Genomic DNA, 16673 nt, shown 5'->3' on the forward strand with positions numbered 1-16673 from the left:
TTACTTTTTATGAGAGAGAGAGAGAGAGAGAGAGAGAGAGAGAGAGAGATGTTCATTCCTCTTTCCTCTCTCCCGTCTCCCAATCATTAATAACTAACGTAAACCCAATATTCATCAAATAAAACCAATCAAATCTTATTCTACGGCTAGAACTAATACACGCAATTTATTATTATTATTATTATTATTATTATTATTATTATTATTATTATTATTATCATCATCATCATCATTATCAAAATCATTATTGTTATCATTTAGTTTTATTTGTCTTTTTATCTATTTTCCATTAGATATTTGATTTATCTAGCACTCTTCATTCTTCACTCTTCACTCTTCAATCACTATCAGTAGCAGTGAGGCAGAGGTAAGGGAGAGGTATGTGCGTCTCCTCCACTCATAATTCCGTAAAAAAAATAAATAAATAAAAATAAAATAGATAAATAAATAAGTAAATAAAAGTAAATAATAATAATAATAATAAAAACATTTATTATCATCAGAACAAAACACATGGTATCACTTTAGGTTTGAGATATGACAGCGTACGTAGTTAATTCAACCTTGAAAAAGAGTGATGTGCGTCCGTCTCCTCCACTCATAATCCCGTTAAAAAGAACATCCATTATCCTCAGAGAAAAACACATAATATCACTACAGGTTAGAGATATGATGACAGCGTTGTTAATTGACCCCTGGAGCCGCACACAATGATTCCACCAACGATAATGGAAACTACAAATGATTAACCCCAATTTTCTTTATATTAATCGTTATTTATTCGTTTTTCGTTATTTGATTTTGTTTGCTTCGCGTCTTTCGTTTGTTTATTTGTCTGATTTATTTTAGTGTTTGCGTCTTAGTTATTGGTTCATTTGTTTTGTTTATTTATTTACTTTGTTTTATATATCTTATTTATTTATTTTTTACTCTATTTTATTTATTTTTATGTTTTGTTTTCTTCCCAGTGTCTCAGTGATGGATGCACGACCCGCTGGCTGCCTCTTCTCCAGGAATATGTAAGCATGCACTACCACCACCACCACCACCACCACTACTACTACTACTACGTGTGTGTGTGTGTGTGTTAATAATTAGGTCTGATACAGTATGTTAGCACAGTGTTCAATAATCAAACACTGTGTTGACCTACCTTTATCAATATTATCTTTCATTTTTTTTCGTAGACTGTGCATTATTATTATTATTATTATTATTATTATTATTATTATTATTATTATTATTATTATTATTATCATTATTACTGCTACTGTTATTTTTACCCTTCATGAAGTTATATTTAGTGATCTATCTATTTTTACTTATTTTTCTGCAAAATGTGCGGTGTAAAAGAAATCTAACACTCAAATTCAAATTATAGCACCATCTAGAAGTTGAAATTCACAAAGGAAGAGTTAACAGACTATCTTTTACTAGAGAGAGAGAGAGAGAGAGAGAGAGAGAGAGAGAGAGAAAACACTCAAAATTGAAACTACAGAACCCATTAGAAATTGAAGTAGACTCTCGAGGAAGGTTTAGCCATTTATTAAACCCCTTCAGTACCATGACGCGTTTCCATATTAATTCTGGTGACGATTTAGTGACTATTCAGCTTCAGAAACTCATGTGGGAGATTAAAATAGTGAAGACTGTGGCCATTAATCTTCTGACATGCATAGACCCTTCCTAATGTCAATGAAATGGACTAATCGTACACAAAAATTCAAGGTAAGAATATGTCCCAGTACTAGAGGGGTTAAGCCTATCATTCATTCTAATACTGAGGTGACGCTTGGGTGTTTCAGGGACGGCAGCAGCAGTGAGCGGTGGTCCCAGCAGCTGACGGAGAGCTCGCAGGACTTCTCCACGTGGCTGGGAGCTTCTCAAGAGCCGCAGCGATCCGTGGGTGTGTCTGGCGTAACTGTGGTGAGGCCGACCGCTGTGGTGAGTGATCTTATCTATCCTGACCTTGCTTAACTTTGACCTTACTCAACCTAACCTAACTTAACCTTGACCTTACTTAACCTGACCTAACCTAACTTGACCTACCTTAACCCTGACCTTACCCAACCTGACCTTACCTAACCTAATCTTCCTTAACCTTGACCTTACCTAACCTGACCTTATGTAACCTGACTTTACCTTATCTTACCTAACCTGACCTTACTTAACTTGACCTTACCTAACCTGACCTTACCTTGCCTTACCTAACCTGACCTTGCCTTGTCTTACTTAACCTAACCTTAACCTGACATAACCTTCGATTTGCACGTCTCTGTGATTTGCTTGTTGACTTCTACGTGTTATATTTTTTCTTTATTTTCTTTATTTGATTTATTTATGTATTTTTTAAGATTGAGTGTTACGTGGTTATGATATTTCTTTTATTTTCACCCCTTCTTCCTTTTTTTTATCTATTTGTGTGTATTTCTTTCTATTTCTTATGCATGAGGAACGGCGGCCAAGGACAAAAAACAGCAAAGAAGAAGAAGAAGAAGAAGAAAGGTCCATTGAGGTTCTGGTCCCATCTATCAGTTTATGTATCTATCCATCTATCTATTCACTTCTATCTATTAGGCATTGATGGAGTGTGTGCATGCTTCTGATCTTATTCCCCGCCCTTCGCCGCGCCCTCAGAGTTGGAGCCACGCAGCAATGGCTCGTGGTGGCGGGGCTCGACTGCCGCCAACACAGCCATCGCTACAGCAGCCCGCCTTCCTGACTGACCCCGCGATATCACTCTAGCACGGGACATTAGGTTAGTCACGGTCATGGGAGGGTGCAATGCGTGTTATCTCTCTCTCTCTCTCTCTCTCTCTTGGCAATAGGATCTCTCCCAGTCTTTCTCTCTCTCACTTTCTCTGGACAATAGGATTTCTCTCACTTTCTCTCTCTCACACACACACACACACACACACACACACACACACTCTCTCTCTCTCTCTCTCTCTCTCTCTCTCTCTCTCTCTCTCTTACGTCTCCTCCAGGGTCGGGCTGCACACTATTCTCTCCGTGATGAGCAACGTGCCGGAGCAGCTAAGGGAGGTCGGGGCGGAGATGGGCAGGGTCGTGCAGTGCCACCAACAAGAGGAGCAGCGCGGGTCCTTCCACCACGAGGAGACCCGCAAGGTGATCAAGGACACCGGTGACACCCTCCACGCTCTCCTGACGGGGCTGCAGGAGGCTGTCACTCACCTCAGGGAAGGGCAGGACCAGGGCGCCTCACTACAGAAGGAGGCGATGAAGAAGGTGAATGTTTTGAAGTTATTTATCTACTACAACTACTACTACTACTCCTACTACTACTACTACTACTACTACTACTACTGCTGCTGCTGCTGCTGCTACGATTACTACTACTACTACTACTACTACTACTACTACTACTACTACTACTACTACTACTACTACTACTACTACTACTACTACAATTTTCTACCCAACTACTACTACTACTACTACTAGTACTACAATTTTCTACCCAACTACTATTACTACTACTACTACTACTACTACTACTACTTTTCTATCTTCCTCTCCACAGCATGACGACCAAATGGATGAGCTGATTAAGGGAATGGAGCGGCTTGGGTGGCGGGGGTCAGAGCAGCAGGGGCAGGAGGCCGAGGACGAGGAGGAGCAACGGGCACAACGGGAGCGGGGGCGGCTGCAGGAGGCGCTGACGGAGACCAAGAAGGAATTGAGGCGGCAGGCGCGGAGGCTGAAGGTGGCGGCGACGGGGAGGACAGCTAGGTGAGTTTCTTTCTCCTCGTCTTCCTCCTCCTCTTCTTCCTCCTCGTTTTCCTCCTCCTCTTCTTCCTCTTCCTTCTCATCCTCTTCTTCCTATTTGATCTCTTTTTCTTTCTTCTTCTAATCTCTTTTTTTTTCCAATTCTTCCTCCTCCTCCTCCTTCTTTTCCATTTTCCATTTTTTTCCTCGTCTTCCTCCTCTTTATCCTCCTTTTTTTTTATATAGTCCTTCCTTTCTTCTTTCTTCTTTTCTTCCTCATTCTACTTCCAAGAGTCACTAGAGCCATCAAACTATCCTTAAAAACCCTTGTGACGGAAACTTGAGTCTTTCGATAATAGAGGTGATGTTTGGACTACGAGGATCCTCAATTTTATGCGTGTTTTTGCTGTTGATCTGGTAGAAATCGTGTAAATCTGTCACTGGAACCACCAATTTCAAACTATCCTTAAAACGGCGTGACTGAAACTAGAGACTTTTAAAAATAGAGATGTGGCCACTAGTTTGAAAGGCCACAAAGACAACTAACTTTGTTTTTCAGAATGTTTATACTGTTGATAATGTGGAAATCGTGGTAACCAGTCACTAGAACCATCAAACTAGTAAACTACCCATAAAAACCCGTGTGACTGAAACAAGAGTCTTAAAAATAGAGGTGTGGCCACTATTTTCAAAGGTCACAGAAATCAGTAGCTTAGTTCTTAAGAGTGCTTATACTGTTGATAACGTAGAAATCTTGTAAATCTGCCACTAGAACCATCAAACTACCCTTAGAAACCCTTGTGACTAAAGCAAGAGTCTTTTAAAAATAGAAATGATATGGCTTCTATTTTCAAAGGCAACAGATATGAAGAGACTTGTTCTTAGGAGTTTCATTCATAGTTTTTCTCTTCTTTCTACTTTTCATCTACTCTTTCTCCTCCTTCTGCTGCTGCTGCTCCTCCTCCTCCTCCTCCTCCTCCTCCTCCTCCTCCTCCTCCTCCTCCTCCTCGTCCTCCTCCTCCTTCTCTTCACACTGACACCCTCCTTCTGTCCCTGCAGCGTGGAGAGGTCACTGGAGGAGCTTCAGGAGGGCGTGGTCAAGATGCGTGCTACCCTGGAGGAGGTGAGGGGCTTGGTGGCGCCCATGTCGGAGAGGGAAGGCGACAGTGGTGGCTGCAGTGCTCCTTTGGCTGCCTCGTCCCTTCGTCAGGTTGTTGACTCTACTAGGACTGGTTTGGATGAGGTGAGGGTTAAGTACACACACACACACACACACACACACACACACACACACACACACACACACTTTGTCATTTGATTTTGCAAAGTAGTAGTAGTAGTAGTAGTAGTAGTAGTAGTGGGAGTAGTAGTAGTAATAACAGCAGCAGCAGCAGCAGCAGCAGCAGTATTATTATTATTATTATTATTATTATTATTATTATTATTATTATTATTATTATTATTATTATTATTAGTAGTAGTAGTAGTAGTAGTAGTAGTAGTAGTAGTAGTAGTAGTAGTAGCAACAGTAGAAGTAGCAGTAGCAGCAGGAGACAGTAAACACACTTTCTCCAGATCAACATTGTCAATCTACATACAAAAACTTCCCTTGCCCATTCATTTCCTTGAGTTAGCCTTGCCTGCCTCCTCGCCTCGCCTCGCTCGGCCTCACCCGTCAATCACCACGCCCAACACACCTGTCCTTCCATCCTTCCCCAGGTGCTGGCGTCGGTCAGGGGCGTCGATCAGCTCCTCTCCGGGTTGTCCTCCCACCTTTCAACGGACATCAGCCAGGTGAGAGAGAGAGAGAGAGAGAGAGAGAGAGAGAGAGAGAGAGAGAGAGAGAGAGAGAGAGAGAGAGAGAGAGAGAGAGAGAGAGAGAGAGAGAGAGAGAGAGAGAGAGAGAGAGAGAGAGAGAGAGAGAGAGATTACGTACCCACTAAACAGAAGGTTAACAAATCTAAATGTACAATAGATGAATAACTAACTAAACGAATAAATAAATGCATGAATAAATAAATGAAAAATAAGTAAGTGAATATAATAAAGAAAAAAGAAAGATGAAATAAACAAAACATTTACGAACCATCTCATGCATAAGAAAAAATAACAACAAAATCTTAAAACCCTTCATTACTGGGACGCATTTTTACCACAAGTTTTAGGTGTGTTTAGACGAGTAGACGATTTTATTTACATTAGAAAGGGATTATGGAGGTCAGAAGATTTATGGCTAGAATCTTCACTATTTTAATCCCCCACACAAGTTTCTGAAGCTGTATAAAATCACTAAATGGTAAGCAGAATGAATATGGAAACCTATTATGGTACTGAAGAGGTTAAATTACCCACAAGATATGCTTCCTTTTCACTCTAACCTTATGCTGTTATGCTACTACCTCATTCTGCGCTGTAGGCTGTGCGAGAGGCCCTCCAGCACCACTTCATAGTCCAGCGAGCCAACAGTACCGGTGGCGCCTCCTGCAGCAGTCACCTGAACGCGTCCATCTCCATCAGCCCCAACCAGAGGACATTCTCAGCACACCGACTCCGCCCCGTCCTGCCGCTCAATGAGGTACTGGTGGTGTTGGTGGTAGTGGATTTCTTCAGTTCCTTCCTTCTTTCTTCCTTTCTTTCTTCTTGCTTCTTTTTATCTTTCTTTGCTTCTTTCTTTCTTTCTTTCTTTCTTCCTTCTTTCTTTTCTTTCTTCCTTCCTTCCTTTCTTTCCTTCCTTCCTTCTTTCGTAGTAGTAGTAGTAGTAGTAGTAGTTGTTGTTGTTGTTGTTTTTATTCCTGTGTTTAACTTAGAATGACTAACAAAGTAATAACTTGACTGATTGACTGACTGACTGATTGACTACCTGCGTGACTCACTATCTGGGTAATTTACTGACTAACTTACTGACTGACTCACTCACTCACTCACTCACTCACTGAATGTAGTAGTAGTAGTAGTAGTAGCAGCGGTATAGTCTATCTACTCTGATAACGTAATTGATTTGATGTGAATAATACTTGTTTTGTGTTAATCAACGCACTTATTACAAGGACAAGTCACGGTTTTCCTCAAGATCTGGCAACCACGCATTCCCTGGGACACCTTTCAAATCGAGACCCAGGAGCCACTTTAGAGTAGATAGACTGTAGTAGTAGTAGTCGTTGCTGTTTTCTTTCATAGCCTTACATTCTACAGCGACATTTTGACAATTACAGCACACGTTCATCATTTTTTTTTTTATATATATTTTTTATTTACATCATGTAGGCTTTTCGCGGGAATTTATGGGCTAAAGGGGATACTTTTTTGGGTACCTCCTATCTCAAAGCCCAACCGCTAGGAAGCCATTGCCCCGAGTGAGGAAGCCCAACCTACACTCGGACCGTGGACAGGATTCGAACCCATGCGCTTGGAGACCCCTCGGACCCCAAAGCACGCATGGTTCCACTGTACCACGGCGGCATTTCACTATACTATATTTAAATCCCTGCATATTCATCCTTTCAGAGTTTCAGCTTGTGCCAAACATCTCCCGTGGCTCACGTGTCGCCCATCACGCAGGCTTCCCCCATCACCCACACCACCGCAACCATCACCACCACCGCCACACACCAGCCCATCACCACCACCCGCGACTCTCTCCACCACCATCACCACCACCGCCATCACGCGGCAGAGGAGATGCCCACAAGTGGTTCTATGCAGCATCTTCAGCCTGCTCCACCTCCACCACACTCCACAGCTAGGAACCACAGCAAACCACAGCCAGTCAGCGTGAAAGTAGGGCAGCCACAACGTGTAGACAGCAACAAAGCACCACCGCCACAGCGTCCACAGCAGATGAACCCACAGCACCCAACCTCAAGACCTTCACAGTCACAGCAGCTGAATACCACAGCACTCCGCCCACAGCAGTCAAGCGCCAGACACTCACACACACAGCATTTTAACCAACGGGTATCACATCCACAGCATTTAAGTTCCAGACCATCCATTCCACAGCAAACACAGCCTAGACTTCCTCGCCCACAGCAAATACAAGCCAGGCCTCCTCAGCCAGCACAGCGCCACCCACAACTAAAACCAAAGTCACAGCTTCCACAGCAAGGCATCATCAGGACACCTAAACCACAGCAAGGCAATACAGACACACACAGCTCACAGCGTATCACTGTTAGAGTTGCAAACGTACAGAAAGCTGGCCCTTCAAAAACAGGACCTTCACAGCAAACACAGCAACCAAGATCAGTGAATAACGAAGCTTACTCGACTAGCCAGCCTTCACAGCACCCACAGCCCTCTTCACAGCCACTACGCGGTGTCTGCAAGCAATGTCCTCCCTCACAGCAGAACAGCAAACCAGTCTCCACACAGCACTACCCGAATCTAAGACCAAGACCGAGACCACAGCAATACACAATAGCTAAACCTCGGCAGACACAGCAGACGAGAACTAGACGGCCACAATCGCCTCTCCCACAGCAAAACAGTGTAAAGAAGGCTCCACAGCAACACAAACACCTACAACCAAAGGATAATAATCTCAGAAAGGTCCCACAGCATCACCATAATCATCCACCACCACCATCACCACCACCACAGCATCAAAATATCCAAAAGACCCCACATCATCAACATAATCACCTACCACAGCAATATAACAATCTCAAAAAGATTCCAGAGCATCAGTACAGCACCACACCACTAACGCAGCATTCACAGCACCACCAACATAACCCAACACGCGTAGAGCCACAGCACAGCAAAGTCAGGGTCACCACAGTGCGACAGACGAGCCCTCCACAGCAGCGCACCTCAAACTATCACACTAGATCAACACAGCAATGCATCACCAACTCCCCATTCACACAGCAAGACCTCAGCACACCTCACCACAGCACTCTAATGACCAGCACTCCGAAGGTCACGTCTCAGCCACAGCCGCAGACCATAGCATGGAACCAGTACCCCTCCCTGAGTCACAGCACCCCAGGACAGTGGTCACAACAGGGGGATGAATTCACTGCTGAGGATATACTGGTAGATCATGAGGAGGTGGGTGAGGAGGAGGAGGAGGAGAATATGATGTTTTCTTTCGTTATAATTTATTTACTTTTCATGCCTCCTCTTGTTCGTGTTCTTCTTATTGCTCTTATTCTTTTCCTTTTCATGTTCATTACCATCATTATCATCATCATCTTTTTCTTCCTCGTTTTAATTATTCTTCACCATCATAACTGCCTGCTTCTGTACGTATTTCCATCTACCTATGACCTAGACTCTTTTAAACCCCTTGAGTACCATGACGCGTTTCTGTATTCATTCTGCTTACTATTTGCTGATTTTATACAGTTTTAGAAACGTATGTAGGGGATTAAAATAGTGAAGACTGTGGCCATTGATCTTCTAACTTCCCTAGAGCCATCCTTACGTCAATAAAATAGTCTAATCGTACACAAATCTCAAGGTAAGAATGTGTCCCAGTATTTAAGGGGTTAAGAGTGAGGTTTCAAGACATTATTTATCTATCCCATTTTTCTAGCTGGCATCTTTTTATTCAATTATTTTTGTTACCCTTGGCCAATTTCCCCGTCTTACATAACACAAACTACAATTTCCCACAAGTCAAAGTAAAGTAAAACAGTGCAAACCATTCCAGATTGTAACAACGAGTTTTGATGAAGGGAGACCTGACACAGAGGAGGCGGAGGTAGAGGAAGCTGAGGAGGCAGAGAGCAATAATACAAGCAATGAAGTCTGTAGGCAGTGTAACCCCGCGAAGCCCTCTGGTAGCGGTGGTGGGGTGGAGCGTCAGGGTGGTGGCGAGGGGACAGAGGGAGGGGTAGCAGGTGGAGGTCAGGATTGCTTCTCCTCTGCAAGCTGTGAATGGGAATGGACAAGTACCCAGCGCTTCACCCCGCAGAACGCTAGTGGTGGTGATGGTAAGGTGAGTCGGTGGTGTTGGTGTGTGTGTGTGTGTGTGTGTGTGTGTGTGTGCTCGGAAAGAAAGTATCAGAAAAAATGTTAAGAAAAAAGTAATCACGAAAAAAGAAAAAAAAATTAATGATAGTGATTTTATTTTGGAAGAAAAAAAAAAGTAACAGGTTAGGTTAGATTCGAAACAAGCATTCTAAAAGCATTCAGTATTTCTGTCACATTTTTTTTTCTGTTATTTAATTTCTTGTTAATTTTTCGTTATTTTTCCATGTTACTTTCTGTCTTACAAGAGAGAGAGAGAGAGAGAGAGAGAGAGAGAGAGAGAGAGAGAGTGGGGGTGCTTATCCACTTGTTTGTTCACTGATCTAAATGACAAACAGACTAACGAGCTGACTGCCTGACTAGCTGAGTGATACAAACCCAACACCTGACTAAATGATAAGCTGCTTGACTGACTGACTAAATGTATTCACTGGCTGACTGGTAACGCGGACCTCTTCTACAGCATGTTTTGGACTACGACACCACGAGCTCTGAGGACTCTCCCATCATGACCCCGAGGAACACACTGGCCTCCCTGCACTCCTCACTGCCATCACCACCACCCCCTGCAGCGCCGTTCTCAGGTACCCGTATCGCACACTCTACACCTTCACACTGCAGGAGGGAGGCAGGATTAACTCCTTCAGTACCAAGACGTATATTTACCTTGATTTGATGATTAGACAATTTTATTTACATTAGGAAAGGTTTATGGAGGTCAGTCTTCACTATTCTAATCCCAACATATATTTCTGAAGCTGTATAAAATCACCAAATAATAACCAGAATGAATATTAAAACACGTCATGGTACTGAAGGAGTTAACACTGTATAGCGAGACAAGGTAGTGAATGTACTGATTTTACTATTATTCGAATCTAAGATGAGGATTAATGATGATGATGACGATTTCCAATCCTCGATTTATTATCAATTCAAACAATTTTCCTATATTCAATTCTTAAAAGCCTTCTTTCTAAAACATGGTATATATAATTGTGTGTCGTAATCTTTCAGCTCGTTGATTCTTTACTGTGCAATTATTCAGTTCTGGTCCCATTCATCTGTAGTATTGACTGGGTTGGTGGCAGTCCGGTGTATTGATTGTCTGGTGCATGATGGCATATTACTATATCTTGTCCATTGTTATAGATGCCATTAGTCGACCATTTCATTCCAATTAACTACTCTGAAATTGCGCTCCTTTCATCTACAGCTGGATCACCCCTTTATTTCATTACAGCACCGGTGAAGCAGCGACAGACAACACGCACCGCCCTTCAGACAATCACCGGAGCCGCACACACCATCCCGAGACACGGACCAGTTGCTTCGGAGCCTCGAACAGTGGCCGTGGCTGCTGTGGCGCCATCTGCACCTCTCCCTGGACCAGAAGTCACGCCTAGAGGTTACACAACACCATGGCGGGTCGTGGTATCCTCTGCCTTACGTGGATTGAAAGCTGCAGCCACGAACACCGGAACCCAAACAACTAGGGCGGTTTTCAAGGATAGCTTCACCTCCGCTCCAACAACAGGTATGAAGAGGAGGTATTTGGAGGAGAGGGAGGGGAAGGAACAGCAAGAGGGGTCTTGTGTGAGGACGAAGCGTTTCCTTATGTCCTTCTCCACCCCTGCTCCTCGCCTGGTTCTCACGAGTTCCAGCAAGGGACGACTGCGTGCTAACCTGGCTGATATTGTGTAGTGGTGAGTGTTGGTGCGTGGGTGTGCGTGTGTGTGGGGCTATGGTGTGTGGTGGTGATATTATTTTCTTTTTCTCTTTCCTCTCTCTCGTTCTCAATCTTTCCTCTCTTTGTCTCCCTCTTTCTCCCTCCCTCCCTCCCTCTCTCTCTCCGTCTCTCCCCCTCTCTCTCTCTCTCTCTCTCTCTCCGTCTCTCCCCTTCTCTCTCTCTCTCTCTCCGTCTCTCCCCCCCTTCTCTCTCTCTCTCTGTTTTGTAAGGATGTATTTATTTATGATGACTGTACGGAGTGGATGCCTTACCTAAATTACCCTTCATTATAGGCTAGGTGTACGTACAGGTGGATTGTACGTATTGCTACTACTGTTAACGTCATTTTCATTTACCTGTTCAGTTCACAATTTGTCATTTTTCCACGGCAATTATTTTTTTCCATTTGTCTTTGTATAGTTTAGTGCTTTATTAGTTCTCACTTGTACAATCTTGGGATAAGTTTGATTTATTTTGTGTGATTTAATTTGATTTGCTGACTAAAATGACCTCGCTAGTTTGAAGGAGGGGGAGGATTTAATTTGATTTTCTGACTAAAATGACCTCGCTAGTTTGGAGGAGGAGGTGGTAATTGGTATGTTGTATAGCTTTCTATTGCCCCACTGGAAGCATAACTGTAGTGGTGGTAATGGTTAGTTCATAAAAAACAGGCATTTTCTTTTTAGTTTATTTGTTTTACAATCGGAATAAATATTTTCGTTTATGATTTTCTTTTAGTTTCACGTGTGTGTGTGTGTGTGTGTGTGTGTGTGTGTGTGTGTGTGTGTGGCGGGGGAGTGGGGATGGCGGGAATGATAATGAGTAACTTATAACCTAACTACATATCATACGTCACTTCTACATAATGAGCAGAGGTGCAAAGAATAAAGGGAGGCATGGCGGGAGAGAGGGAGAAGAGGGTGCTTGTTACGAAAGGTAGGAGGAATATGCCAAGGAACAGCGGTATGGCAGAAAACTAGGAGTGACAAGAAGGGAGAGAGAGAAGTGGGGTAGGAGAGAGAGAGAAGAATGAAACGAGAAAGGAGAGAAATTTTAAGATTAGGGAGACATACGGAGAGGAATAGGAATCCATGTTCTATCCTCTTCCCTCCTCCCATCCACTTCCCAGCCTCGATAAAAAACACTCACACATCCACCATTTCCTCGTCATTTCACCAACACAGGCAACCAATTAATCTCTCAGGTATATACTCGTACATGTTTACCTGTTTACCTGTGTGTGTTTATCCGGGGCTCCGTGCTGAAGGTGTTTGCTTCCATAAAGGAGACAAAGGTAAGGGTCGTTAGGTAGTAAAGAGACTGGATACTGTACAGGTTAACTCGTAAAGGTGTGTGAGGAAGGTGTCAGGAATTAGTTGACGGAAGACGCTTTGCTGTGATGAGTGGGAGGAATACGACAAAAGGTGAGGTGGCCGAGGTGTGTTGGAAGAACGATTGGAAGGTAGTTGTGGGAGGAAGAAAGAGGTTTTGGCGATAAAGGAGAGTAATAGTGTTTGGTTAAGGGTATGCTCGTGGTGGATTAATGTACAGGTTAACTAGCGAAGGTATTCTAGGGAGTATTGAAGGTTAGTTGAGAAATGAAGAGCTTGTGGTGATAAATGAGACATATTGAGTTGACTTGAGGCAGTGCTGGTGGTGAAATTGTAAAGGTTCACTAGGAAAGATATTAAACGAAATATTAAGAGTAGTTGAGAAATAAGGTTTTGGTGATAAATGAGCGGTATGGAGTTGACTTGAAACGGCACTGGTGGTGAAATATTGTAGAGGTTAACTATAAGACATGTATTAGAGGAAGGAATAGAATGTAGTTGAGAAATAAAAAAAAATATTGGTGATCGTATTAAGGAATGAATTAAGGAGAAAAAAATAGAGAAAGGAAGAACGGTTTTAGTGATGAATTTGTGTTAAGTGTACTTCCGAATTGGTTGTTAGTGGAATATTGAACAGGTTAACTTAGGGAAGGCATTAGAGGAAGGAACAGAAAGTGGTTAAGGAAGGAAGAAGGCTTAACTAGTGGTAAAGGAGTGAATGAAACTATATAAATACATTGACTCGGTCCTTCAGCCGTCTCCTGGTTAGGTTGTCTATAAGAGAAACTATAGAAAGTAAAGTGCTGATCGATACTTTATTCCCTCAGGTGCCACATAAGATACCACTTCATTTATCCGTTTCCGTTGATTGTTTAAAAAGAGGAGGGTTAAGATACGAGGCAACATTTATCCTTCACGAAATGTACAGTTAGATGTTTAATAACTAATTACTGAAGCTCCTATTCTACAATGCTTCGTTCATACTTTCATAACCACTATTGCCTAACTCCACAAAGGTGATGAGAGTCCCTCGTATGTTTTCCCCATTGATAGAGTAGCATTCCTGTTGAATAATCAATCAATAGTCATGAAAAAAAAAATAATAACTTGAGACCCCAGTAACCTCCACTATAACTCACCAACGTGGCCTGAATGAAACACCAAAACGTTTCAGTATGTGATTAATTTAGGGGAGAGAGAGAGAGAGAGAGAGAGAGAGAGAGAGAGAGAGAGAGAGAGAGAGAGAGAGAGAGAGAGAGAGAGAGAGAGAGAGAGAGAGAGAGAGAGAGAGAGAGAGAGAGAGAGAGAGAGAGAGAGAGAGAGAGAGAGAGAGAGAGAGAGAGAGAGAGAGAGAGAGAGAGAGAGAGAGAGAGAGAGAGAGAGAGAGAAGAGAGAGAGAGAGAGAGAGAGAGAGAGATAAAGAGAGAGAGAGAGAGAGAGAGAGAGAGATAAAGAGAGAGAACAACATAAAACAAATACATATGGAATAAAAAAAGAAAAAAAACATAATAAAAGATATGCAAAGGAAAGTAGGAGCGAAGAAATTAGTAAACTGTAACAGAGTACACACACGCGTATACACCGACATGACATGAGAAGTTACAATAACCTTTAGTTCAGTAAAGATCCCTCCACTGCAGAGTTGTCATACAGCACATCACAAGCAAATTTTCTTAACCTCCCGCTGCAACTACAGTCCACCAGGTAGCCATCTCGCACCTTGGCGCAGTCCCCGTTACCAGTAGGATATAACTCGGCATGCCACAGCGCGGGTTTCTCATAGAGTTGGCCTGCGCTGTCCACCCAGCTGCCCGACGATGACTTCATCAAACCGACGAACCCATGTATAGAGTGGTTGTGAAGCACCATGATGTCATCCTTGGTGCGCGGCGTGTACACTATACCTCCGTACTCCTGGCATGTCACGGTAGACTCATTGTAGTACATCTTGGTGAAGAAGTACAAGACGCGGCGTGTGTGGCGTAGGGCGTACAGGCGATACTGCACGCCGGCCTTGCGGTTGTTAAATTTTGTTATGGTGTTGTTTGGGAAGACGCGGCAGTCCTTTGTCTCCGCGCGATACAGAAACATCCAGCAATTGGGTAGAATATCACAGTGGAGGCTGCATCTGAAATAGGCTGGGCGTTAGAGAGAGAGAGAGAGAGAGAGAGAGAGAGAGAGAGAGATGAATTCGTTCTTCCCTTCTCTGCCTCGTTTAGATTTAATGAGCAGTTAGCTTTCTTTCCCCTTTCCCTTCTTCCTCTTGTTTCCCCATTCGGAATTATTTCTCTAATATCCAACTTGTCCACCTAATTTAACTTTCCACCTCCCTCATCCACCACTTGCGTCGCCTTATCAAAACATCCATCCATCCCTCATCCACCCCTTTCTCTTTCCCTATTCTCTACTGGAAATGTCACTCCTATTTTCTCAATCTGCTTTTCTTGGTATCGTGTCCGGTCGTCAACCTGTTCTTCCTCCATTTACTATTGCTCTTTCTTCTTCTCTTCCTTGTAACCTGATTTTTTTTCTCGTTTTTTACAGCCAAGCGTTCTGAAATTACCCCAGAGCTCTCTATCTTTGCTCTTGGCTGTTGTCTGCCTTATTTAAATCACTCACTCACTCTATTGTCTATTTCCTCATATTTTCCCTCGTGTCCATGCAGTGAAACACTCTAATATGTATTTGCCTGTTTATCTTATCTTTACATTATCAGAGAGATCCGTCGGTAAATTTCGACGTCAATGGGGATGTTGGTGATGCTGCTGATGTGGTGATAGTAACTGTAACTCCTGAAGTCTCGCCTGTTCTGCACCGCGCCTTGCAGACCAACATCCACACCCACACCAAGATTTCGATGCACGCTGTCTTCATTGTGAAGTTTACGGTCGGGATGAGGATGAGTATGAGGGAAGGAAGGGTCAGTCCGTACGGTTCTTGTGGCTAGTAGTGGCCCAGTGAAGTGCGAGGTGCCTTTTGTGACTTTATATAGCTGTGTGTATGCTAGAAACGCATGTGCGTACGCTGCGCGCGCGCGCGCACACACACACACACACACACACACACACACACACACACACACACACACACACACACACAGGTCAGTTAACTTTGTGGCAGTGTATAGTGTTCATCAGTCGATCAGTCATAGGAAATGTTGGGTATATGAAACTTATTACATTTATTAGACTAACATTACTTTTTTATCAGGTTGAAAAATTCGTCCAGACTTTTCCACACAACGCTTGGTGGTGACACGGAGAGCAAGCTGTCAGGGATGAGTCGCCAGTACCAATCGTCATGGCTACAGATAATACAGCTACAAGGAGTAGGAAACCTTCGGGGTTCATTGCACATATTGGACCAACATCCCACGTAAAAGACGCTTCAAGAAAACTGCATCCCACCTAAAGGACGTCCTCAACAAACTACTGAGTAACCAGTAACATTTGGCATGGCTACATCTACGGGAAGTAGGAAGCCTACGGAGCCCAGTCCACCAACTGCACCAGTATCCCAGGTACAAGACACTCCCAAGAAAACTGCATCCCACCTAGACGTCTCTAGAAAACTACCGAGTCACCACTACCATTCGTCATGGCTACAACTACGAGGAGTTGGAACCCTTTGGAGCCTAGTACACTAATTGAACCATCATCTCACGACTTACAGGACGCCCCTAAGAAAACTTAACTGAGTCACCACTATCATTCGTTATGGCTACAGCTACTGTAGCTACGAGGAGTAGGAAGCCTTCAGAGTCCAGTGTACCAATAGGACCATCACCCCACGGTCTACATGACACCTCTAAAGGACGTCCCTAAAAAGCTGTACCGAGTCCCCATTATACCATTTATCATGGCTACAACTACAGCTATTACAGCAACGAGGAATAGGAAGCCTTCAGA

The 16673-nt window shown here is 43.4% G+C and overlaps 2 protein-coding genes across 6 annotated transcripts in view; one reads left to right on the plus strand and one right to left on the minus strand.

The window, feature by feature from the left end:
* The first annotated feature begins 947 nt into the window (after positions 1-947).
* Positions 948-16673, plus strand: part of LOC123509626 (protein piccolo-like) — a 16398-nt gene continuing 672 nt past the window's right edge. The window contains exons 1-13 of one of the 5 annotated variants that reach the window (XM_045264057.1): positions 948-1019; positions 1806-1944; positions 2638-2758; positions 2988-3249; positions 3545-3573; positions 3685-3753; positions 4789-4972; positions 5449-5523; positions 6146-6304; positions 7234-8781; positions 9386-9673; positions 10169-10289; positions 10949-12158. In XM_045264057.1, the coding sequence (XP_045119992.1) occupies positions 3016-3249; positions 3545-3573; positions 3685-3753; positions 4789-4972; positions 5449-5523; positions 6146-6304; positions 7234-8781; positions 9386-9673; positions 10169-10289; positions 10949-11409 (3168 nt within the window). In that variant the 5' untranslated portion in view covers positions 948-1019; positions 1806-1944; positions 2638-2758; positions 2988-3015 and the 3' untranslated portion in view covers positions 11410-12158. Of the gene's footprint in view, positions 1020-1805; positions 1945-2637; positions 2759-2987; positions 3250-3544; positions 3574-3610; positions 3754-4788; positions 4973-5448; positions 5524-6145; positions 6305-7233; positions 8782-9385; positions 9674-10168; positions 10290-10948; positions 12159-16673 lie in introns of those variants that run through there. The other 4 variants (XM_045264059.1, XM_045264056.1, XM_045264058.1 and 1 more) reach the window with 4 other exon arrangements.
* LOC123509628 lies at positions 14213-15726 on the minus strand. The gene is made up of 2 exons (XM_045264061.1): positions 15474-15726; positions 14213-14893 (listed from the first exon to the last, which is right to left on the minus strand). The coding sequence occupies exon 2, from the start codon at positions 14854-14856 to the stop codon at positions 14377-14379; it is 480 nt and encodes a 159-aa protein (XP_045119996.1). The 5' UTR covers positions 14857-14893; positions 15474-15726; the 3' UTR covers positions 14213-14376.

Source organism: Portunus trituberculatus, chromosome 27 (genome assembly GCF_017591435.1).
Source record: "Portunus trituberculatus isolate SZX2019 chromosome 27, ASM1759143v1, whole genome shotgun sequence".
NCBI lineage: Eukaryota > Metazoa > Arthropoda > Malacostraca > Decapoda > Portunidae > Portunus > Portunus trituberculatus.